This window comes from Elephas maximus, chromosome 4, assembly GCF_024166365.1.
Source record: "Elephas maximus indicus isolate mEleMax1 chromosome 4, mEleMax1 primary haplotype, whole genome shotgun sequence".
Classification (NCBI taxonomy): domain Eukaryota; kingdom Metazoa; phylum Chordata; class Mammalia; order Proboscidea; family Elephantidae; genus Elephas; species Elephas maximus.
Genome location: NC_064822.1, coordinates 51,254,118 through 51,279,677, shown reverse-complemented (window position 1 = coordinate 51,279,677; position 25,560 = coordinate 51,254,118). Strand labels below are relative to the sequence as shown.

Below are 25,560 nucleotides of genomic sequence, written 5' to 3'. Positions count from 1 at the left end.
ACTATGAGTCAGAATCGACTCGACGGCAATGGGTTTGTTTGTTTGTTTTCCTGGTATATGATGGAGTGAAATACAGTCACGAAAGAGATAAAGGTAGTTTCAAGTCTATTTATATGATATAAAGTATATAAATCTGAAACAAAAATGGCAAGATGGCAAGCCTTTTAGAAGCTAGGAGGGTGGTGCGTTCACATTTATGCTGAATTATTCAAAAATTATTTAACATTTTATAATAAAAATATTAGCTCTATTTCACAAAATGATTACAAAATAAGTTAGTGAAAAAAACACTAAATGGTTTTTCATTTATGAAAAACTCCTATTCGTTTAACAACCATTCAATGGTTGTTATGATATAAACAACTTGATTTCAATATTGTGTTATAAATACACGCAAATATGAAAAAGTAGCAACTGGACAGTGAGATAATGGAGCAATTTAAATTAATAACATCTTTTACTTTCCAAATTTTCTATAATGTACACTTATTACTTTAATAGTCAGAAAGGAAATTTAAAATTTTAACCTCCAATTCTTATTTTAAAGTCATTCCAAAAAGGATTCATGTTTAGAACAGTACCAATTACACAAGATTGGTAGGCTTCCCAGGCTCCAGATGACTGCTGGATTACAACAGAATATTTTGCCACTATTATTTGTACATTGCATATGTGGGTCTAATAATGTTTTTGTGTTGTTAGGTTCTGTTGACCTGATTCTGACTCACAGTGATCCCATGTGACAGAGTAGAACTGCCCCATTGGGTTTTCTAGGCTGTAAACTTTATGGGAGCAGATCATTCTGTCTTTCTCCCGAAGAGTCGCTGGGCGGGTTTGAACTGCCAATTTTGGTTAGCAACCGAGAACTTAATGGTTGTGCCTGAAACGCCTAATACCTTAGCCTAGTTCCATAACAACATCTTGAGGAAAAGCTTACAAGCTGATGCGATATTGGGAGGAGAGTATAAACCCAAGCTGAGGAAAGTGAGGCATGGAAGGAGAGAAATGACACGCAAAGAGGTGCACTATGAACCAACACACCCTGGGTCAGCAGTTCATCTGGGGAAGGGATGGAAATTATTGCTAGCTACTTCCTGTCTCTCATTGACCAAAAATTGCCCCATGGGACATTACCTCCCTAGCACTTCCAGGTTCTGTCACATTAAACAGCCAAATTGCACACTCCAACACTTCATCTGGATCCAGCAACGGTGGGAGAAGCCAAAGGTTTGATGGGTTTGGTGCAATTGGTCTTGTGGTGCCTGTGGTTCCCACTATGGTGGGTGAGATAGAGGTGATACTGGAGCCAGGCCTCACCCTGGAAGAGGCCAAGACAGCTAGCAGAGTTGGGAGATGAAGTAACAGCATCAGTGACTGGGGCTCTCCATTAAACTAGTATCTAAAAGCCTAGGAGGCAGTTGATGCTTAGTGAGTCTGGAGAAGCACATTAATTGATCCAATACCACCCCTCCCTTGTCGTACTCAGATGTACTCACACCCTCCCATAACATCCAGCTATCATGCTCTGAGGACAAGATGCCTTCATTTCATTGCCAAGAGGGGTAGTGTAAATTCAGTTCTTCATGGTGGTGGACAGTCACCCTCTCCTACAAAGAGTTAACAAGGGTTAACAAACCAAGCTCCAGTTTCCTTTGTTACGAGTACAAGTACTGCAAATAATACTCATCAACCCTTTCCTTTATCACAAATTATGGATTTTCCTCACCTTCGGCTAGCTCACTGGGTCATCTGGATTTTTTTCTGGTGAAGTGATCCAGACCATACTCCCAAATCCTTAGCTGCCCTGTCGTTGTTGGATCGTGTCACAATTATTTACTCAGTTATCCGTGATCACATTAACACTAAGAGATGCCCCAGTGAATTCCCTAGGTTTCAGATATATTCTCTCCTGCTCCTATTGTGCAGTACCACATCTAGCCCCATCACCCAGCCCTTCTAGTCAGCTGCTGATGATGCCAGATCCTGTACCCCATGGTGTGGTATTTTATTTCAATCCAGAAATGGCTGGAGGAGCCCAGGCTTTCAAGGGTTTGATTGGTTCGGGTCTGGGTGCCAGAAATGCTGGAGTTCCTGCTGAAGTGGGTGTGATGAAAGCAATGGCAGTGGTGACCAAGACTTTCCAATGAGTAAGTGGTCTTGGGCCCAGGAGCTGATGCTGCCTGGTAAATCTGGGGATCCAAGTCACCTACATGCTAGGCAATCTGTCTGGAAACGAAAACCAAGCCCATTGCCGTCAAGGTGATTCTGACTCATAGCAACCCCATAGGGTTTCCAAGGCTATAAATCTCTACAGGAGACTGCCACATCTTTCTCCCACAATCTGCCTAGAATTACACATTTCTAATCCTCCTATCACTTGTGTATGGACACGTGTTACCACCTATCTACACTTTACAGAAAAGAACACTGAGAATTTGGGTTTACACACCTGGCAAGAGGTAGAACCAGTATTTGAGCTCAAGAGTATTGAAAACTGCAACATATGCACTCTTTCTCCTAACCAGTCAATGTGCTCTATCCTGGTCTCTCTTTCCCTTCACACCTAAATATAAGACATCTACCATTCCAAAAATTCCAAGCAGAACATGACAAAAACTATCACAAGACAAATTTTGGAGTTGGGTGGGAAGGCACGGTGGTGGTGGTGGTGATAACCATGCATTGATTTGACTTCCGAATAACAAAATAAGAATTCTGCTTATTAATGTGAAAAGCATTTAGTTATATGAGTGCACCAAACAAAATGGCATTGACATAACAAACATTAAATAGGATGTTTTGCTGCTCAGGCTGGGGCTGACATCATAAAACCTCTTGATGAAATTAGTCCCTTGTATGTCTTCGTGGCCCATCTATTAACTTGCTGTAGTATTTTCACCCCATCAGTAAAATGTTCAGGCTAACACAGGAGTCACCCAATGTGGTGTCCATGTAAACAGTATGTTTTATGGTAGTCTGTGAACCTCCAGTCAGCACTGTGCTCCCTCATAGACTTAAAACAGCAGCAGCACCAACCTCCAGTACAGGCAAGTAAATTAACTATATATACACCTATCATTTTCTTTTTAAGTGTCGCTTTCATAGACATAAAGTAGTCTTTCTACTAAAGTACCAGGTAATCACAGAATAACTAAAATGACTGAAAATGGGAAGGTTGGAGGTGATCATGTGAGAATATACAACAATGTTTTAACAACAAAAAAGGATAAATACAAGTTCCTTAAACTGCAAGTTCCAGAGCAGGTAGGTGACGGTTAAAGGTCACAAAGAACTTTGACACTCATGCTTATTATGGTAAAAAACTCCAGAACAAAAAAATCCTAATGCAAACTCTAAAGACAATATTTAGCACAAAGACACAAATACCACCGCAGAATTTATTTGTACTTTATTAGCAATGTGGCTTACAATTTCAAGTAAAAAGGGTTCTTTTCATTAGAATAAAAATTAAAATATAGCTCTGATATAGATTTTCATTTATTTACATGGAAACATATATACAGAATACAATCTTACAGCAACTAATCACATGCCCTTTATCCTGTAAATTTCAAGAGTAAAAACACCAATTTTCCCCTTTTACACACCAAAACATACACAAGATATGAATCAAATTTCAATACAAACTATTCAAACTGTAATGCAAAACAGTAAAAGGGCTTTCAACATTCACGACTAGGGGTAGTTTATGCTTCTAGAACCCATGCTAGCTCCCATTTTGAACAAGAAACAAAATAATCGTGCTTTTCTCTCATTTAAAAAGTCTGTCTCGCATTTCCCATTGTAAGATGGTTTTCAGCAATCCACTGTCCTAGATCTTCACTTTTTCTTCTATGCGTCTCTTTGGCACTGCTCTGCCTTGGTTACGTGACATCACTTACGTATTTACTGGTGCCAAAACTTTGCCATTTAAAACAAAACCAATAAGGTGGAAAAACAACAGCCCAGGAAACTGTTTGCATTGTTATTTATCATTTAAACAAGTTCAACCTCAACCCAAGGCAACACCCTGTGTCAGCAGTTGTAATTTTTAAGTAAATCAAGTGGGTCAAATATAGCGCAATTTGATTTTATCATATTGGGTTTTAGATAAAAAACAACTCTAGTTATAAAAGCTAAGAGCATCAATCAATTTTAAAGTTCAATCAAGTTAAGCAAAGTAAAATGATTTTCAGAAAACTTTTTAATAGAAAAGAACAGTGAACAAAGAAGAGTATCACTGAATTCTAACAGGTGCCAACATTACTTTCCCCTGCTATTGAATTATTGCACCGGAACGACACAGGGAGTATGTATCTCTCCAATAATGTCTTCTTTAGAAACTTCAGGTACTTTAATTTACTATTTTTCCCTTCACAGAATTTCACGCTCGATCACAGTTTATTAAAGACAGAGTAAGTGGAGCCTAGATTCATCATCTTGGCCAAAATGCAGCTCTGGTGTTCAAACTGCATGAAGATTTTAACACTACTGTGTTTTGTTTTAGTTCTATGTACAGAAATAAATATAAATGGGTGCTCTACAAAATGAGTATGAAAGCCCCTAGTGCTTCCAAAACTAAGGGAGAACAGCTCTTAGAAAGGGGTGTTTGGTATAAGATAAAATGCAAATCCCAGAACTTGCCTAATACAACGCTCAAAACTCTATGAGACAAACTAGGAAACTGCGACCGATCTGCAAAAAGGCTGATGAAAATCACCCTTCAAGAGATTGCAGTAAGGGTCCAAGGTGGCAGTGTTCAAAGTCTGGATCATTTTCATTGATCAAGAAACAAATCAAAGAGAACACAGGAAACGATCTTTCAAATAAGGTAAAGCAACCTTCTAGCTGTACAGCTCAAACACTGTGTGAATCAAACTTTAGTCAAATGGATCTAATTGTAAAAGTGACAGGTGAGTTCTCCATGCTACGGAACTCCAGAACTTCGTAGGGAAGGAAACTGTGTTTTCAAAAAGCAAAGAATTTCTTCTGTAATGCTAGTAGTACCCTGCTCTTTTGTGGTTTTATGTTTATATTTTGTATATAGGATATTTCTACAACACAGCATATGTGTAGTCAAGAAATCAGGGGCGGGAAGAAACTCCTTTAGTTTTAGGGAGGGATTAAGCGATAGACTCCTATCATCAAAGCTCTGGTAGCACTTCTGTTTCTCAAGCTGTACACACTGCCAAGTGTCTGCTTGGCTGGGAGGAGAACAAACACACTTCTTGCCAGTTCTAGGAGATAATGAGAGGCATGACATACAGAGGACCGGGTGCAGAGAAGAAAGGAATTCGGTCCCAAAGCATTACCAGAGAGAAGAAATGGTGGCACACAGGGAAGGGATGGTGGGACACCACTTGGAGTATTCAGACTAAGAAAGTTTTGGTTTAGGGGCTGTGGTGGTACTGGGGTATACGTATAAAATAAATTTTCCCTGTCACAAGAGACATGGACACAACACTGCAAAATATTCCCTGGAGGTTGGCCTTGTCTTTAAGACAGAGGTGAATCCTTCTGAAACAAATAACCAGTAAAACCAACTGCCATTGAGTTGATTCCAACTCATGGAGCCCTCATGTGTATCAGAGTAGAACTGTGCGCCTCAGAGTTTTCAATGGCTGATTTTTTGGACGTCTATTGCCAGGCCTTTCTTCTGAGGTGCCTCTGGTTAGATTCCAGCCACCAATCTTTTGGTTAGCATCCAAGAGTATTTTAAACTTTTGCATCATCAAGGAACTATAACCTTTTAATTTTGTAACAGAATTGCTACTGATGTGAAGAAATACTCCCAGGATCACAGAAATGCCCAAAGAATCTAAGCTCAGGGGGACACTGGCAATACTCAGAGGAAAAGCATCTTCTTGGTCCTAAAATGTTTCCTAGCTCTCCCTCAGGGCTGGGGAGATTACATATAGATAACCTTCACGATGACACCTAGAGCTGGGCCGCCTTCTGCCTGTGGTTACGGCCATCTCCTCTTTACCACTCACACACAAAGCTGAAGGTGAGGAACTGACTAGCATCGTGTAGGTAGCTAAAGTAAACTGTAAGGTTTAAGGACAAGGAGAGTCTTGGGCATTTGGCCCCGTGGGAAGCTCTCCAGCAAGGGTGGCTGTATCCTGCTTGAGGGCTTTGGGCACGAGGCTCTAGCTCCTCTGGGCAGGCTTCAGAGATTCTCCTGTGTTCTATTTACTCTAACATAGCACCTCTTCCTCTGTGCCATGACTTGAAAGGGCATGAGAAGGTGACATGCGTTCTGAAAATACAATGTTATGCTGTAGCCACCACCTTCCTGCATCCCTGTTTCAAATGGAACAGAAACAGCTCAGCTTGAAAAGGCCACAGTGAAGGATAAGAAAGGAGTCCATGCTGGAAAAATGCCACAGATCTTGAAATGGATACCCTTTCCAACCATTTGACAGAGTTTAACTCCACAAGACTGACTGTTTAAGGCCAAAAGCATGTGGCTCAGAAGGCAGGGGTGGGACATTGAGAGAAGATCAAAACCTTAGAAGGAGAAATCTGCAAGCCCACCACGGATTACCACGTGCATTTCCATCCTGACAGTGGTACCTGCCAGCACCCAGCACTGTTGGAGACACTGCTCCTTCCATCAGAGGTCCCAGGCAAGTCCATTTGTCTTTAAACCACGACTGTAGAAATTACCTACATGGGAGACCAGAAAGCCTCAACCACAAAATATTTGTTTTCTATTTTCATCTGGAACAGCTAACAGAATACTCAGCAAGATCAGCACTAGTAATCAAAGCGTTCCAAGTCTGATAGGCACTAATGCCTTGAAGTGTAGCAGAAATATGAGCAGCTAATAAAAGCCCACCACATATTACTGGAATTATCAAGACTGTAGTCGAAGAGAAAAGATCAAGGTAATGATTGTAAAAATGCAACAGAAGGGTGCGAAGCCTCTGCTTTTAGTGTCAGCTTCTGAACAATATGAAGATTTAGTTTTCTTGCATAACGTTATAAAGGCATTTTTTTTTAGGCAACCACCATCACAACAAATTATAGTAGTCTATTAGGAAGCATCGGCATTTAAATGAATACATGAACTCATTCACGGAAATACACAGATGAAGTGCTTGGCCAAAAGACCAGCCAACCTCAGAGCCACGCATCTCTCTGCAAACGTCTTAACTTGGCTTAACGAACATGGCCCAAGACATTTTAGAAGTAACCTCAAAGCCAGTGGGAGCTTCGGGAACGACAGTTATAGCTGTTCAACACCGTCCTTTTTCATTTTCTCATTTGGCCAATCTGGAGTCTCCCCTTAAAGGATGAGCAGGATGGAGTCAAGGGGAGACATGGATTCACTGCTACACTCCAAACTGTTTACAGAAATTAAGGCCTAGAGAAGACTGAATTGTACCCAAGGTCACAGAGCTAGTCCTCAGCAAAGCCAGAATCAGAACCGGGGCTGGCTCCAGGTCCAGTGCTCGTTATGACACATTATGCCAGAAACACATGCCTCATTATCCTAGTGTATCAGTGGTGTGCCAAAGCTGAACAAAAGTGGCGCTAAAAGGGAATCTCTTGTGACCTGCTGCAGTGATCCTTCTAAAGGGATGCACCAGTTTATGAAAAGCTTTCCTTAAATCTCTTCGCATTCTTGCTCTCTGATATTAAGCTTTTCCTTCAGTATATCATTCAGTATCTCTCAGGAGACTAAAGGAGTTACTCCCTGATATGGTAATAATTAAAATATAAGAGATAGTTGAGGTTCAATTCAAGTCTGCAAAGAGGACTTGTCTCTATAGACTTTCTAGACTTGAATCACTCAAGAAAACGGTCTCAGTGCAATGAGATGCTGGCCTGTCTTCTCTCCCCATCCTACCTAAACAGCACCCCTGACAGACGATGGAGGTTTAGTTCATTTTTTTATAACTACATTCTGAAACACCAATTATATTATAGCGTGTCTGAGAAATGAGTTACCATGAAGATCAAACTGCAGTGACGGCACAGGTCACTAAACCAGTCACACAGGTATCAATATGAAAGAAGCATCTATAAATGTGCCTGAGAATGGTTATAGCAAAAACTACCAGCAAGGTATCCTCCTTGGTCACATTCAGAAAGACACCAACTTTGCCTTGGTTTTCAAAGGAATGTGGGCCTTGGTTGAGGAAACCTTGTTGAGTGGAAGCTGCCTGGCTTGGGTAGGGTAAAGGCAAGATGTGGATATACATATAAGCTCTTCCATATTCTGGCAGGGTCTGACACAGAACTTTAATTTAAAATCTCCAGAAGCTACTACTATGGTACTATGGTGTGCTTTAAAAACATGGAAATATCAAATAGGCTGGTGGATGAAGGAGGTCTCTGTCTTTTTGCTTTTCAGTGATACCATTTCACATATCCCAGAAAAATAAAAGTTACAGTCCTGAAAACTCTCACAAAATACCGCACCACAAAGGTCATGGGCCAACTCCTGAGAGGTCGGGCTCAGTTGGCATACTGGGCGTAGAACGCCACTTTCACTCTCTCGATCTGATGGCACAGCTTGATGGCAGGGCCCAACTTCAGCTCCATACACTCCTGCACTGTAGGAAGCGTCAGCAGTAGCAGTGCCTGACCATCGATATCCTGCCAGAAAGTAAGACCAGGTTAGAGAAGAGGCAGTGTGCACCAGGAGAGACTGAATTTGTCATAGTAGGCTTGATCGTGGGTGCCAAATACATCAATGGGTGGCTCTTGCTTTATTCAATTCTGAAGTGTGCTGGCCAGAGATATCAACCTGGCTTCATGATCAGCTAATCTTTTCGGTCAATAAAAATCTTTCTGCTTTGCCCTGAGATAAACTTTAAACCTTAAACCAAAAATATTGCCTGAAGTCTTCTTAAAACCAAACATGGTTTAAGTTAACTAGTAGAGAATGTCTGTCTTAAGCATTATGCTCTTTTAAAGGTCTATCCATATGGGATCAAAGTGACAACACCAACTTGAAAGATTAGATAGGAACCTTACAGGGCAGTGAGTTTATGTTAATGGGGGAGGAACAACTTGGAAAGGAGGGTGAGAAGGGTCACACAACTCGAAGAATGTAATCAATGTCACTGAATTGTACATGTAGAAATTGAATTGGTACATATTCTGCTGTGCATATTCTCAACAAAAATGACAAAAACAAATTACGTTAAAAAAAAACTTGCTAATAACATTTTGGCTACTCTGAAATTCATATACTCACCTTAGAGGGTACAAAGATCTGGAACAGGCAGCTACTGCAGGAATTCTTTACCCATCTTATCAACCATGCACTTGCGGGAAGAGCCACCCCCAGCCCAGTCCTTCCTGTGCTTGGTAAGTGCTGAGACTTACTCTGAACACTAGAAAAAGGTTTCTTTACTAAAAGAAAAAGCTGCCTCAATTCCCTGCCAAAGTCTGACATTTCACAATAAGGGTGGGTGAGAAGATGCTAAAGACATATACGCCAACTACACAACAGAGTTTTCCACAGACGAAAAACCCATGCATCTAGACACACACACCTACATACATACATTACCCAGAATAAGACGTTGCTTATATACAGGTCAGCTTCCCCTGTTTTGTCTCATTTAGCCCTTCTGTATCAATACACAGTGTCCACAAAATAAAGACAGTCATTAAAAGACTGTTAAATTGAATTTGCCACATGAAGAAAAGCACAAAGGCTCATCTCAAAGCTTTAAGATGATTTCATTGCGTGTCTTCATCTCTTATCAGCTTGCTTCCTATAATAATCTGGTTTATTTATGTACGTGCCAAAATGTAGTTTGACTGGATTACTGACTTTAACCGCAACTTTTTCTCTTCCTATTTACCAAGATGGTCTTCATATTCTAAAAGAAATAACTGAGGCTCAAAGAGGCTATAGGTCTAAAGTTATGATAAAGATCAGTGGCAGAATTAGAGCATAAATTAAACTTGTTGTTGTGTGCCACTGAGTTGATTCCGACTCACAGCAACCCTACAGGATAGAGTAGAACTACCCCACAGGGTTTCCTAGGCTAAAATCCTTACAGAAGCAGGTTGCCAGGTATTTTCTCCCATGGAGCAACTGGTAGGTTCAAACTGCCAACCATTAGGTTTGCCACCAAGTGCTTAACCATTGTGTCACGAGAGCTCCTTAAATTAAATGTAGTATTCCAGAATTTCTGCCACTTGGAGAAGGAATATACCAAGGACTACCATAGCCAAAAGATTTAACCGTCATGCAGACAGCCACAAACAGGTTAGATATCTCTCAGACATCACCTATCAAAGAATTTCATATAAGTAGCTTGTCTTCTTAAATTAGTGACTTATTTCACTGTATTGAAAACATCTAAAGCAAAAAACCAAAATCTGCATAAACGTTAGCCTTGGGAAGACTACTGTTAAGAGCAAGCAGAACTAATCATATTATCAATTCCAAAAGCCACTTTGATATGCTAATATTCCCTAATGAGCACAGCATTGATAAAAATTAAGCATTAAGTTCAGAAATATCAATACAAGTACAATTTATTATTTTTAAATTAAAGGTGAGTACTAACTACGATATATACAACAAAACGCCATGTCTCAATCAAGACTCAAATTTGACCACGTCAAACCTCAAAGTAGAGAGGTAAGTCTTGTACATATTTTGAAAGTAGGAGGTAAACTAATAAAATCATCAATGAATGTTTTGTGTTATATTTATATCATTTTTTTTTTTCTTTTCCTATAGTGCTTTTACATGTTATTTTCCGTTTTTTCAGAAAATATCTCTAAGGCCGATTGTAGTAGTAACGGGTAACTGCAGGTACTTAGAAATGAAGTGTTTTGCCCAAGGTCATGAAGTAAACAAAGGTATCCACTAGCCTGGGACCTATTTGCTGACTCTAGTTTCACAGCCAAAGTACACAAATATTGCATCAAAAGTGGGCGGAGAGGGCAATAAACTATTTATATGACCCTTTTTGGTGGCTGATATGTATACCACATTCAAGTGCAGAAGTCACTCATTTATTCACTCAACAAACATTTATTAAGCATTTACTAAGTGCCAGGCACTCTGATGACCACTAGGGCTATCACACGGAACAAAGCAAAGACCCCCTTTCAAGTTTTTTTAGGAATCTGAAGGGAAGCACACAGGTAAACAGATCATTATGATATAGGGAGGTTAATGTTACCACAAGAATATGGACACAGAGCTCGGGACTCATATATAATATGGGCTTCACATGCAAAGGGGGAACCAAGCCAGTCTTACAGGAGTCAAAAAGACTTCAGAGATCAGGGGATGCCTAAACCGAGACCTAAGTGACCGGTGGAATCATTAAGGTGAAGAGGATTTAAGGTACACAAGTAGCTCACTGGAATACGGAATTCAAAGACACGAAAGGGAAAATCATGATGGTCACAGACAGCTGTGCTAAAGAACTTGGAACTTATTCTGAGGTTTGTAATAAGAAGTCACTACCTGTTGCCGTAGATTCTGACTCACAGTAACCCTACAGGACAGAGTAGAATTGCCCCATAGGGTTTCCAAGGCTGTAATCTTTGTGTAAGCAGACTGCCACGCCATTTTCCACGGAGTAGCTGGTGGGTTCGAACCACTGACCTTTCCGCTAGCAGCCGAGTGCTTAACCACTGCAATACCAGGGCTCCTTAAGTTACTAGAGGACTTAAGGAGCACTGGTGGCACAGTGGTTAAGAGCTTGGTTGCTAACCAAAGGTAGGCAGTTTGAATCCACCAGCTACTCCTTGGAAACCCTATGGGGCAGTTCTACTCTGTCGTATAGGGTTGCTATCAGTCAGAATTAACTTGATAGCAACAAGTTTTAGAGGACTTAAAGCAGAGAAGTGATATTTTCAGATTTGAACTTCTGAAAACTAATACTGGTCATAATGTATTAGGATGAATTAGAAGGCAGGGTGGAGAAGGTATGAGAGACTGAGGCAAGATTTATGAAGAGGTGATGAGACTGAGAGAGTTGAGAAGTATGATTAGCTAGAACTTGAGGGCCACCTCTGGGACTCATTAAAGGGCACCATAAACCAATTACAAACTTGGGAGAAAAAAAATTGCAACATATACAACTGACAAAAGATTGCAGTAGTATCCACAATATGCAAGGGACGTCTATAAATCAATAACAAAAAGGTAAACGATTTAAAAAAAAAAAAGGCAAATGGCATGAGTAGAAATTTCATAAAAGAAAAAAAATGGTGAATAATTTAGGAAGAGATGTTTAACTTCATCAGGAATTGGAAAAATGCAAATTAAATTCACAATAAAAAACAATCTCATACTCACAAAAATTACAAAGTCTGACCATACCAAGTTTTGGCCCAGGAGTGTGCAAGGAGGAGCTTTCCTACCCTACCGGTGGAAATGTAGATTGGTGCACTACTTTGGAAAAGATCTTGGCATCATCTGGTAAAAGTACGTAAGAGAAAATAAAATGAGGGGACAATAATCACAAAATTCAGAACCGTATTTACCTCTGGTTGAAACACAGCCGGGTACGGTAGGGAAGAAGGCCTTAGGCAGACACAGTGGTACTGTAATGCTCTAGCATTGACCTTGGAGTCCCTGGATGATGCAAACGGTTAACACACTCATCTGCTAACCAAGCTGCCAGTCCACCTAGAGGCACCTCAGAAGAAAGGCCTAGCAATCTACTTCTGAAAAATCAGCTATTGCAAACCCCACGGAGCAGAGGTGGGAAAGAAAAAGACCTACAGAAATTCTGAGCCCTGGAACACATACCCCAACTTGGGGGCAGAGTGAAAACATCACAGAGGATGTACATTTTAACAGGGCTTTAAAGAATGCATGGGCAGAGGGTTTTGTCTGGCTTGTTGCTTCCCTCTGCTCTCTCCTCAGTATCTAGAAAAATGCCTTTGGCACACTGTAAGGGCTCATTAAGCATCTGTTGAATGAAAGAATGGGTAGACCTGGCTCAGCTAACCTTAAGAACAGTCAACAGATGGGTAAAAGGAAAGGGTGAAATTATGGGCTGGTAAACAAATATGGACAGAAATAAAGGAAAAAAACTAGTGGACTCCCTGCTCGGCTTCTGGCTCCTGTAGGACATGTGGTGTCTGTCAGGTGAGCCAGAATGCGCTCCCCTAATGCTTTCTTCAAGGAACCCTGGTGGCACAGTGGTTAAGTGCTTAGCTCCTAACCCAAAGTTTGGCAATTCAAACCCACCAGAGGCTCCGCAAGAGAAAAGACCTGGCCATCTGTTCCCGTAAAGATTATGGTCTGGGAAATCCTGTGGGACAGTTCCATTCTGTCCTACAGGGTCGCTACGAGTTGGAATGGATTTGATGGCACAGAAAAACAACAACAATGCTTTCTGCAGCATGCCCCACTGGGCTGAAAGAGAGTCAAAGGAGAAGCCCCAGAGAATCCTCATTTTTTATGTGGCTCCTACATTGGAAGAAATGAGAACGAGGAGGGTTAACTGTATTAAGCTGTAAATACACTCAGAATAAAAACCCACAACCATGCAGCGGTGAGGGTTAATTCAAGGTCTCCAAATCCCCAAATAGAAACTTCAAAAGGGCCACTTCGCTTTCAGTCTTTTCTAAGTCAGACCAGGGCCCTTGCCCCCTGCAGGGCAGACTTTGTGGAACAGACACGGAAAGTAAATGCAGTGTTTATAGAGCTTTAAAGGTCACTGACTCTTTTCTATACAGCCACAGTGTTTATCCTGGGGGATGCCAGAGTACCTTAAATCAACCATGAAGACATTCCCAGCTCCAAATATGGAGAGTTTGATTCAATTCAATAAACCATCCCTCCAACACCAACTATATGCCTATAGGGTTAAGTGCACTAGATCTGGAGACTAATTAATTGTGTACTCATTACCACAGTGGCTGCTACTGTTTAAATTCTAAGCTCAGTTAAAGGGTAAATGAGAAAATTAAGGCATACGGGATGCATTTGTTACTGCCTGGTACAATGTTTAGCACACAGTAGATGTTCAAATATTTCCTGAATTAATGTTGCTGTTGTTAGGTGCCATAGAGTGGAGTTTCGACTCACAGCGACCCCATGTGACAGAGTAGCACTGCCCACAGGGTTTTTGAGGCTGTAATCTTTATGGTAAATCCCTGGTGGCATAGTGCTTAGGCACTCAGCTGCTAACAGAAAGCGAAAGGTTGGCAGTTTGAACCCATCACCTGGCCGCTCCACAGGAGAAGGATGTGGCAGTCTGCTCTCGTAAAGATTACACCCTTGGAAACGCTATGGGGCGGTTCTACTCTGTCCTACAGAGTCACTGTGAGTCGGAATCAACTCAATCACAATGGATTTTTGGTAATCTTTCTAAAAGCAGATCGCCAGGTCTTTTTCCCCTCAGAGCTGCTGGGAAGGTTTGAACTGCCAACCTTCTGGTTAACAGTCGAGTGCTTAACCATTGTGCCAGCAGGGTTCCTTTTCCTGAATTAACAGATGCTGCAAAAAAAAAAAAAAAAATTTTTTTTTTTAATAACATGTCTGAAATAAAGTCAGGCCTTGAGATTAAGTGTTAAAACTGCCTAAATATTTTAAAAACTGGGTCAAGGAGTTGAGAGAATGGCATCCCCTGATATCTTTTGGAAAAATATGCTGTTTTGATCTGTGTTATCATTTACTATCAGCCACACACACCATGCCTGTGCTCCTGTGGTCTCCCTCCATCCTCTCAGTCCACCACCTGCTCCAGCAGCCTCAGCTCTACCCCACTTCACTCTTACAATTCTGCAAAGACGCCACTTGATTCTGCATTTACTTAGCTGAACAAGGCCTCCCAGCCTGACACCATTCTCATCACCTCCTAAGGCTCTGTTCCATGTGATCTCGACCCTGCCTTCTCCGTTTAAACCAACGTCCTCTCTTCTGCTACCACCATTTTATTCTTCTGTGTGCTGTTGCCAATTGTTTCTGTGTTCTGTTGTCCCCATTTAGAATCTGTGGGCCATCTTATCCATTTTTGTATTCAGACAACTTTTAACAAACTGCCCCCCAGACAGAGGTTATTCTGTACATTCTTGCTGAAATAAGGAAGAGTCGTACACATGACAGGCTACAGGGAAATCAAGAGCCTTCTCAATTATCAATTCTCTCTAGATTAAGGGGAAACTACTCACCAGCAGGTCTTCTGCTCTGACCACGCTCCCATAGTCCCTAGCACAATGCATGCACATAAATAAGTGCCCAAATAACAGCTGATACACTACAGAGGAAGAATAAGGAAAGGATGGAGATCTAGAGGCAGCACTGTGGCAAGGATTAACACAAGTTCTGGCATCTGACAGCTTCCTTTTATTTCCTAGGTCTGAAATCTCTAGAATCCCTGGTGGCGAAATGGTTAAGAGCTTGGCTGCTAACCAAAAGGTCAGCAGTTTGAATCCACCGGCTGCTCCTTGGAAACCCTATGGGGCTAGCTTGGAAGTCTTTTCTCCACTCCACAATGCATATATTTGAGACGTCTCCTTTAGAAAGTATAGATGAGAATTATAGAACAGATGAAGCTCAGGGGCACGCAGCATTTTCACAAAGGTGAAGACGTATTTCTATCAGAAGGCAAGTTAGCAATTTAAAAATGTGCTTTAACTAGAGAATTTAGAATGGTGTTACTAAAAAAGGGAGTAAAAAACATTAAAAAACAACAAGCAAATGCCATCTGCCTGATATACTCCATTAGTTTTTATTTTTAATCTATAAAAAGGTATAAAACCAAAAAAACCCAGTGCCGTCGAGTTGATTCCGACTCATAGTATGAGTATGATAAAAAGGTATACAGGCTATAAAAGGACTATCAGACTTTTGTTTGAGTTACACAGTATTATTGTAGCAAATAAACTATGAGAAATAACAAGCTAAACACTAGCTACTGGTGTGGGTATTCCTTAAATTACGCTAGCCAAACTTGCCCTAGATTTTGGGTATAGTTGCTTCAAACGAAAACTCATGAGATTAAAAAAAGAACCAAGACCTGGTTCCACAATAAGCTTTCATAAAAGATTATCTGGGAACTTCAACATAGAACTTTTCAAACAACTATATTCGCTCTTTTGTTTGAATAGAAAACTACCTTCTCAATAATGGGAGTATACTTTTCTCCAGAAGAGCGAGGATGTATACACATGTATATAAACACAAAGATTTTTGAATATGTGACATTTATATTTCGGTTTACCTACAAACCTTCCATGGAACAAAGAAACCATAGATATGCCATCCCAGTCCAGTTGAGGGTTAGAGAGAGAAGATCAGAAGTGTTTTGTGCCAGCTATTTTTATTTTTTTATTTTGAATCACAACTAGACTATATTCTTGGGAAGGATACTGGAGGGGTCTCAGTTCAATCTCATTCTGTTCTTCATACCCTCACTGAACCCAGGAGAAGGCTAGGCACACAGGACAAGGTGTTCCATTACTTCTTGTGTATCATGCCTGGTAAAAAGTCCGCGACAGAGAGAATTGCACAGTCATGCAGAGAGTTGTTCAGGCTGGATGGAACCAATGAGAACGATGATCAGGGGCCTCTAAATGGTACTTGTCTTTATCAAATCAGATACTTCCCTCTCCTGCCTGACACACACTCATTCCTTTTCTCCTTGGACTTTCCAAAAGAGAAAAGTTAAGAGTGCCTTTTTGGCCCTACTTCTTTGTGCTCAGCCGGCAGTAGAAGTGGACACTCTAAAGTTTAAGAGGTATCAGTTTTGAGGAGTGAAATTGTGAGGTGAGGTGGCACACTCCTTGTGCCATGGACACAAGAACCCGAGAGGCAATTTCAAGCATGGGCATTGTAAAATGGACAGACATCTAATCCACATATTAGAACGTCTTCTCTTTAAGAGCTGGTTTTCATGTGTCTCTTGGGCTTCACTCTATCCCATGTGGCAGTCCTTTATACATCTGGGACCAAAAGAACTGAGGAGAAAGCAGGAACTAAAATTTGTCTGCATAGAAACTCACATTTGCAGACAGATGCAGATTAACGCTAAACTATCTGATTATTTATAGAGATTTTTCACTCTGCTTTTTATCTGGGAAGACTTAACGAACAATTCAGTCTTATATTTGAGGTGGGGCGAATGGTAAAAATGCAGTTTTTCTGTATTTGAGCCATTTATTCAGCCCTGGAAACCTTGGTGTCTCAGTGTAAGAGCTACTACTGCTAGCCAAAAGGTCGGCAGTTCGAATCCACCAGGCGCTCCTTGGAAACTATATGGGGCAGTTCTACTGTCCTATAGGGGCACTATGGGTCGGAATCGACCACAATGGGTTTGGTTTTTTTGGAAGGAGCCCTGCTGGTGCAAGGTTAAGCACTCAGCTGTTAACCAAAAGGTTGGTGGCTGGAACCTGCCCAGAGGCTCCACAGGACAAAGATTTGGCAATCTGCTCCCACAAAGATTGCTGCCTAGAAAACCCTATGGGGTGGTTCTACTCTATCACACCGGGTCACTAAAGTTGAAAATTGCAGCAATGGCACCTAACAACAACAACAAATGGCTACCATCTCTGGGTTCTCAACTCGTTTTCCATTCTTCCTAAATGATGTAAAACAGAATTCCTGAGTACTGACATGTTGAGAAGAATATGACACCAAGAATAAGATCATGCCTCTGGTTTTCAAACACCAAAATTTCACGTTGCCAGTTGAAACATACTAGATTTAGCAACATGCCTATCAAATTGCCACTGGTGTGGAAAAACTGTGTTAGCAGTTCAGTGACATCAAAATACTGGTTGACTGACACATCTAACCCCTTATCCCTCACGCAGCAGACTATCTGTAACCAGCATCCACTCCAGAGGGTCTCACAATAGGGGTGGGACAGAGATGGGTAGTTGGAACACAACTGGGCAAAAGAGGAGGATGACAGGCAGGAAACTGTAAGAAGTCAAGGAATGCAGGAGGAATTCTATCTTACAATCCTGCTCATTAGTAGCTTTTGTTTCAGTTCAAAAGAAAAAAGCTATTTTTTTTTTTTTTCAAGGACTCTGGAGACAACACACCAGACCTCAAAGTTGATTTTTATAAATATTAAAAAAAAAAAACATTGCCATCGATTCGATGCTAACTCATAGCGATCCTACAGGACAGAGTAGAACTGCCCCACAGGGTTTCCAAGGCTGAACCTTTATGGAAGCAGACTGCCACATCTCTCTCCCACTTTATAAATATGCTCCTATATAATTCAGAATTGCTGGCAAATCACTTAAGGTTAAACACAGAATTACCACAAATGGACTGCTAGTTTTTAAGAAATGAGATATGATAAAATACACAGCATAAAGCTATACTCAGTGCATTAAAAAAAATAGCAAAATTAAATTTATTTTGATACAGAGTTCAGTTTAGGACTTGGCAGTTCCTTAATAAGGAGGTATTCAAATCTGTCAAAGCAGAAACAGGTGGGAATGCTTTAAACCTGAACTAAACCTGTGAAGTATGCTGACATTTTTTTTATTAAAGTAAATCACTAATTTGGGTAGTTTGTCTCTGATTCATAAAAGGTGAACGAATAGGCAAAATTTTATTTAGACTTTTAGTTACACGTGTGGAGTTTGCTGCATAATGTACATGTTTGCAGGATGAAATTATAGCATATACATTTTTTCAGCAGTTGCCATAACATTTCAGAAGTAAAATGTATGCATTCCAGTAAAGTTTATAATTTTTGCAAATGCTCCTGGTGATTATGATAATCTCTGAATTTATAACATCCAGATGAGTGAGTGCACATAGCTATTATCCTTCCACATACTGTGATTTCTCTCAATGGTGAACAAAGCCTTTGGTCACCTTCTAGTTCATCTAAAAGCTCATATAACACCTGCAGTGACCCACCGGAGACCATGTGCAAATCAGAACCCTGGCATTTGGGCTACAACAGGATGAATTAGTAAAAATTAGTAATTAATGATCTGATTGAATAGAAAAGGAGTCAAGTGCCCACTCACTTTAGACAGCCTAGTGGGCAACAGCCTTTTATTGCAACAGGTAAAGCTGCCTAATGGAAAATTTAAAATTAAATATGAATAAGACAATTATCAATTAAACCCTACCCATTTTTCTCTTATAAGAGAAATAAGTAGGTATTTAGAACCAAGCTTTTAACCGAGTTAGAAGAGCAACTGAGAATGAGGGACTTGCCCTTTGCTTGATTCTAGAAGTGATAAATGCGCCAGAACATTTCATTTCTTAGAAGTCTTAGCTTAGGAAGGCATAAAACTTTCTGAGATACTGTTATAAACAGCCAAGGAAGACTTAGTATACACAGTATTTTAGTCTTTTTCTCTAATCAGCTTTGCTGTCACTTGCTTGCTTATTACTGACAACTCTGTACAAGGTTGTCACCGCATCTGCCTGTTGTTAAGCTTTCACAGCACAGTCTTCAATTTGGAATCCAGGAGGTAAAATCTGCCGTTTGTTTGATGATAGGGCCAAATGATAATGTTTCTCAGTTAATACTGGGCATTTTAAGTTTTAAAATAAAGTAAAACAAAACTTCAGACTAGTACAGAATGCTATGTTCCATCCTTTTGAACCTAATAATGTGCATAGCAGAACCTCAGTCAGTATATGCTGAATAAACATATGAATGGATAGATACAACACTGGCATATTAAAATCTGTTTAACTAGGATGTATCATGTCTTCGAACACAATGCTTTTTTCACACTGCCACAGTTAATAAGTATCAGGCTGGGAAATGCTACATTAGGCAATGTTTTAACCAGGACTTCAACCTATTGCTTTATTTTGATTTTCCAGATGGAGATGCAGTACTGTCAACAAGCCCCAAATCACACAGACTCTCACATTTCTCACAATTCTCTTTCCTTTTCTGTGTGTTTTAAATGAAGGGACAAGCTCACCATCCAGATTCCGTATGTCTAACGAAGTTGCTCCTGTTTGTCTGCTTTTAAGTTATCACCCAGAGAAGAAGTACAGCTAATGTCAGACTGTGAGGTGGTGACTTTCACCTTCTGGGTAGATTAATATGCGTCACAACCCTCTCAGAGGAAAGTAGTTTTTTACATTCTCCAGAGAAGTCCAGGAGGTAGAGTCGCTAATCTCATCGACCACTAGAATCTTCCTGCCCCTAGAACAGTGCCTAGCATGCTATACCAGTTGCTGCAGAATTGACTCCAACTCATGGTGGCCCCACGTGTGTCAGCGCAAAACTGTGCTCCATAGGGTTTTCAATAACTGAATTTTTCGGAAGTAGATCACCAGACATTTCTTCGAAGGTACCTCTGAGTTGACTCGAACTGCCAACCTTTCATGAAGCAGACGAGTGCTTTAATCTTTGTACCACCCAGGGACTGCGGCATACTATGGACACTTAATAAATACATGCTGAATGAGTGAATGGGGGCCCAGAAAAAGGTATGCTCTAAGAAAAACGTAACAGTTTTTCACCTGCAAAGTTAGAGACGTTGGATAAATATTAACATCCTTTCCATCTCAAAAGTGCTAGAGTTTTACCACTAAAAAGACAGCATGCTCTAAAAGTTTCGCTGCTATCAAGATATTAAGGAAAACTTCCTACAATTTTTTCCTTAAATGAAACATTATATCAGAGAGTTGAAATAACATCAAACCATGGTGTGAAGGAGAGGAATAATATATAGCAGAATCACCATACCTGTTCCTGAAATATTTTGGCCAAGGGGGCGCAGTCTGTCAGTTTAATAAACCTGACCACATCCGTCACCGTCCACTCTAACGGGTTGCTCTCCAGAACAAGTCTCTCCTCCTCCTCTTGTTTTGTTTCCTACAGAGGGAAAGCAAACAGGAGATCACTACTTCACGGCCTGTTCAGTCTTTTCTAAAACCGTTTGGGCCTGAGCCAGACTCTCCTGGACCATGAGTTCTCTCTTCCCTTTGGTCCCTCATTAGGCATCTTAACAAGCTTTAGGGATTTTCATCCTCTCGGGAATTTCTTATCAACTTGTCTGGGTTATGGATTCACCTTCAATGACTTGTGTGCCTTTAGAGGTAGAAAAAAAAAAAGACACAGTGATAGCAGTTCTTGAATCCTAAGTTCAAGAAATCGTGGGCCTACTTATTAGTGAAGCATCTCTGATCAAAAAGAGAAGAGGAGGGATAAGGGGCTTATCCAAACAAACACAAGGGGGAGAGTCTCCCCAGTGCCCCCATTTATTTTTCTGACGATAGTGCCAATTACTTTTTCAGCTGATCGCATTCACCCATGGGTTTGAGGGAGACCTGATACATTAACATTTTATATCAATCCAGAGGTATCCTATAAAGATAAACGGGGATGCAAAATATAAGGGCAGCGATGGGAGATGCTGGGATGGGATTCTGGAAACCCAGTCTTCAAAGGGACCTTGACCTGCTTATTCCCAGCACCTAACTGACTCATGACTGATAAGAATCACTTGCCATTTTAAAGCTTTCCAGAAAAAGAGATGATATTACTTCCCTTAGAACTCCATTCTGACGTTTAATGAATGACCTGCTCTGTCAAGATGTGAAATCACTAAGCTTTTTTGCCCCTGACTTAGAAGCAAAGCCAGAGCAGCTGCTAGTGTTTTTGATACTTTAAATAAGTCTCCTGAAATCAAAGATCTGAACTCTAATGCTTTTCCTTCTTAAAAATGAGAGATAAACACTGTACTCCCTAAAGTCATCCAGGCATGTCAGTTCAAGGGCTCCTTCTGCGGAATTTACCTCTGCTCCTTCTTGTTTGGCTGGCGTGCACTTATCTTCCCCTGCACAGGAGGCAGTTTGTGCTTTTCTGCCCCTCCGAGTTCTCTCCACCGGAGGGCGTCGCTCTGGCTCTGAGCTGCTTCTCAGGGTGACCGCCCTCCTGGGCCGGGTAGAGGGAACCTCCACGGAGGAGGTGTCTGTCTGGTCATCCCGGAGCTCTGAGCCAGTTTCCTCACTTCCTGTGTCATCTTCCACGACATCTGGGTCTTCTTCTTCACTTTCCTAGTAAGATGAGAAATGCATTTATAGGGTTAGGCTAAAAAGAATCTTTGTAAACAAAATATGGTGGACTGAAACTATAGTCTGAGTGTTGGGCTTTAATCCTAGCTCCCGTTTTCCTTCCCAGGTGGCCCTGTGCAAATCACTTGGCACTGTTTGTTCAAGGAGGCCTCTGAAGACTGATTCTATTAACTCAACACAGCACTTTCCTAGCTAAAGTTGTTGGAAATGTTAACCGTCTTCAACAAATGAGGAAAGGGATCAATGTCACTAAAGAATTTGTGAGGAGGTTGTTTAATGGGAACCTGAACTGCTGTGTAAGCCCTCACTGAAAACACAATAAAATATCAAAAACAAACAAACAAATAAAGAGGAGGGCTCTCGTGATTTCCTGTTTCTAACTGCCCACCATCAGGGCTTCCACGGCAGCCCCCGCTGTAAAGCAGTCACATTTGCTGACTAGAGCTGTAAGTCAAAATCAAATGTTGGAAGGTGCTTTTGAATAGAACATACCTCCCCTGACAGTGTCGTGAAGTCTACAGTAGAAGATCTCCGTTTCTTCTGCACAAAAATGGATTTTCGACGTTTCCTACGTCTGGCTGGTTTAGGAGGGCCGCTTTCAACGCTGTTTTCACCAATTGGGGGCTTAATGATCTTCTTTCTCTTTCCATAATAATAGGCTACAGGGAGAACGATGATTAAAAACTTTGTGTAAAAGGCTAGACACACACACATACATGGAAAGAGAGAGGGTAGAGAAGAAGAGAGGAAGAGAAGGAGGTGAGAGGGAAAAAGAAAAGGAAAGAGAGACCATCCTTTCATTTGGGGCAATATAAATTTGACATCTCATTTATATGTCAGGAAATAATTCTGAGAAAAAATTCCACAGAGAGGAGGCATTTCTCCAATGCCCTCTCGTTTAGATAGTAAAAGAGTTAAACATGTGCACAGTTCTTATAGGATTTTCTCTCTGCTTCCTTTCCCTGCCCCAAATACTCCCCACTGGAGTGTTCTAACAACTGTTCTCCAAGTCTGAATCCTAAGAACAGTCAGTGACCACCTCTGGGAGTGTCCTTGTCATGACTGATTTACCCCATCTCTTGATCCAATCGAGACAGAATGGTGACCTTAAACACAGGGCAAATCAATAAAGCACCATTTTTCTTTTCAAATACTGTTCCTTATCTATTACATATTTTATTCTCTTATTAAGTGGAGGTTCATTACTTATAAATTCTATGTTGTTCTTGTTAGCTGCTGTCGAATTGGCCCCTGACTCATGGTAACCTCACTGCCCCCTCTAAATTCTACAGCAGGGATATATATTAACATCAACACTTAGGGCACTAATTAGAAAATTTATAAGCTTTCAATAAAAATTAATCTACTTTATAAATTACATGTATAACCAACTAATTAAAACCACTAATAATCCAGTATTCAGTTATGATCATGATCACGACAGCTTACTCACTGACCAAAGGCTCAACTCTCTTACTATGTAACTTCCATTATTCCATAAAAGAACCAGATTCAGCAAAGGAACCTTTATCTATGGATGGAGTGAGCCAAAAGAAGAACTGAAAATGAAGACATTCAAGTTTACAGTGGCCTCCCCACCCTTCACACTGAAGCATGGTTTCAGCGTATCCTCACGGCTGTGCCATGAGCTGTGTCATATAAATACGTTACCTAACCTTTCTGGACCTCGATTTCCTTTTATGTAAAATGAGATCATTGGGACTAACTAGTATAGGCTTAGAGGGGACAGCGGTGGTTAAGTGAGAATTCTTGCTTTCCATGCAGGAGGTTCCGGTTTGATTCCCAGCCAATGCACTCCATCTGTTGGTGGAGACTTGCAAGCTGTTGAGATGCTGAACAGATTTCAGGGGGGCTTCCGGACTAAGACGGACTAGGAAGAAAGGTCAATCTACTTCCAAAATGCAGCCAACAAAACTCTATGGATCACAAAGGTGTGGTTTGCAACCGATCATGGGGATGGTGAAGGATTGGGCAGCATTTTATTTCATTGGGCTTGGGGTCTCCATGAGTTGGGGGCTGACTGGACGGGAGCTAACAACAACAGTGTAGGCTTCCTTCAGAACTAAAATTTCCTATTTCCCATTCTTCACACATGAATTTGGTCCACAAGTATGGCACTTACAAAAACTGTTAGGAAACCACATCATCACAGCCCTATAGCTCAGAGAAAAGTACACCTGCTGTGGAAAGCACCTGCATGCTCTAATCAACCTCTTGAAGGGGAAGACTGCACAAGAACCTGAAATACCATCCCACCTCCAGTTCTCAGGGGACCACATTCCTTGGTAAGCATGACTGCTGCTGCTTCGTGGTTATCTCTAGGTACTAAGTACAAATGAATAAGCACTTTTTCACACCCAGAAAACCCAAGTGGGCAAACCAAGTCTGGTGCAGCCTGATTTTTTACGGGAATCCAGAATTGGTTTTACTGAATGCAGCTGAAGGTGTAGTACATTTTTAGAGGCTTAGAATTAGACTGGGTGACCAATGTTCTTACTGCTCTCAAGTCTATCTAAGTAAAGTTTTACTATTCTCCTACCGGTGCTTTAAGTTTAACCATTAGCAATCTTCCCTGTAAGATGTCCCAGAGGATTTTAGTATTTTGAAGTTTTATAATACCAGATTCAGAACAACTGTTTAAATTCATTTCAATTGTGTTTGAGTTGTAATAACCTGCCTCTCCCCATGTCCTGAAAGTACAAAGAAGCCCATTTTAAAGACAAAGAGTCAAGGCCAAGTTTAGCCCTCAGTCAACTCCTTTTTTATTCAGGAACATCTGTTACTGAGTGGCCTGCTTCAGTGACTCGCTCCTTTGGCCACATGTAATGTGATGTGGAGACAAGTTCTTCAGGGAGCACTATGACCTGCTCTCCCAACACACCCATGTCTCATGTAAGTGAACATGTGTGGACTGAAAGGAACTCAACGTGACAGAAAAGGTAGCTTTTTGTAGGACTGGGAGTGAAACACAGATTTTACAATTCTGTATGTAACACATACAAAGGTGCGCCTGACCCAAGCCATGGTATTTTCAATCGCCTTTTTCATATGCATGTGAAAGCTGGATAATGGATAAGGAAGATCAAAGAAGAAGTGACGCCTTTGAATTGTGGTGTTGGTGAAGAATATTGAATATAATATCGTGGACTGCCAAAGGAAGGAACAAATCTGTCTTCATCTCACATACTTTGGCCATGTTATTAGGAGGGATCAGTCCCTGGAGAAGGTCATCATGCTTGGTAAGGCAGAGGGTCAGAGAAAAAGAGGAAGACCCTAAATGAGATGGACTGACACCGTGGTTGCAACAATGGGCTCAAGCATAACAACGATCATGAAGATGGTGCAGGACCAGGCAGTGTTTCGTTCTGTTGTACATAGGATCACCACGAGTCGGAACTGACTCGATGGCACCTAACAACATACGTATACATATAATAAAAGAAAATTCACACTCTGAAGAGTGTTTCAAGTATATTCAGATTCTTGGTTGTGACAGACAAGTTGACAAGTCACAGAGGGCTGCGGCTCATGGAGCATTTACCACATTGGGTCCTAGCAGTCAGCCTGAAACA

The 25,560-nt window shown here is 41.0% G+C and overlaps 1 protein-coding gene across 9 annotated transcripts in view; it reads right to left on the bottom strand.

Annotated features, from left to right (window-relative positions):
* Positions 1 to 3,396: 3,396 nt before the first annotated feature.
* SFMBT2 (Scm like with four mbt domains 2) overlaps positions 3,397 to 25,560 on the bottom strand; it is a 267,557-nt gene continuing 245,393 nt past the window's right edge. For all 9 annotated transcript variants that reach the window (XM_049882021.1, XM_049882015.1, XM_049882022.1 and 6 more), the window contains 4 exons: positions 22,460 to 22,626; positions 21,689 to 21,949; positions 20,637 to 20,765; positions 3,397 to 8,607 (listed from right to left, as the gene is read on the bottom strand). In XM_049882021.1, coding sequence (XP_049737978.1) covers positions 8,467 to 8,607; positions 20,637 to 20,765; positions 21,689 to 21,949; positions 22,460 to 22,626 — 698 coding nt within the window. In that variant the 3' untranslated portion in view covers positions 3,397 to 8,466. The remainder of the gene's footprint in view (positions 8,608 to 20,636; positions 20,766 to 21,688; positions 21,950 to 22,459; positions 22,627 to 25,560) is intronic.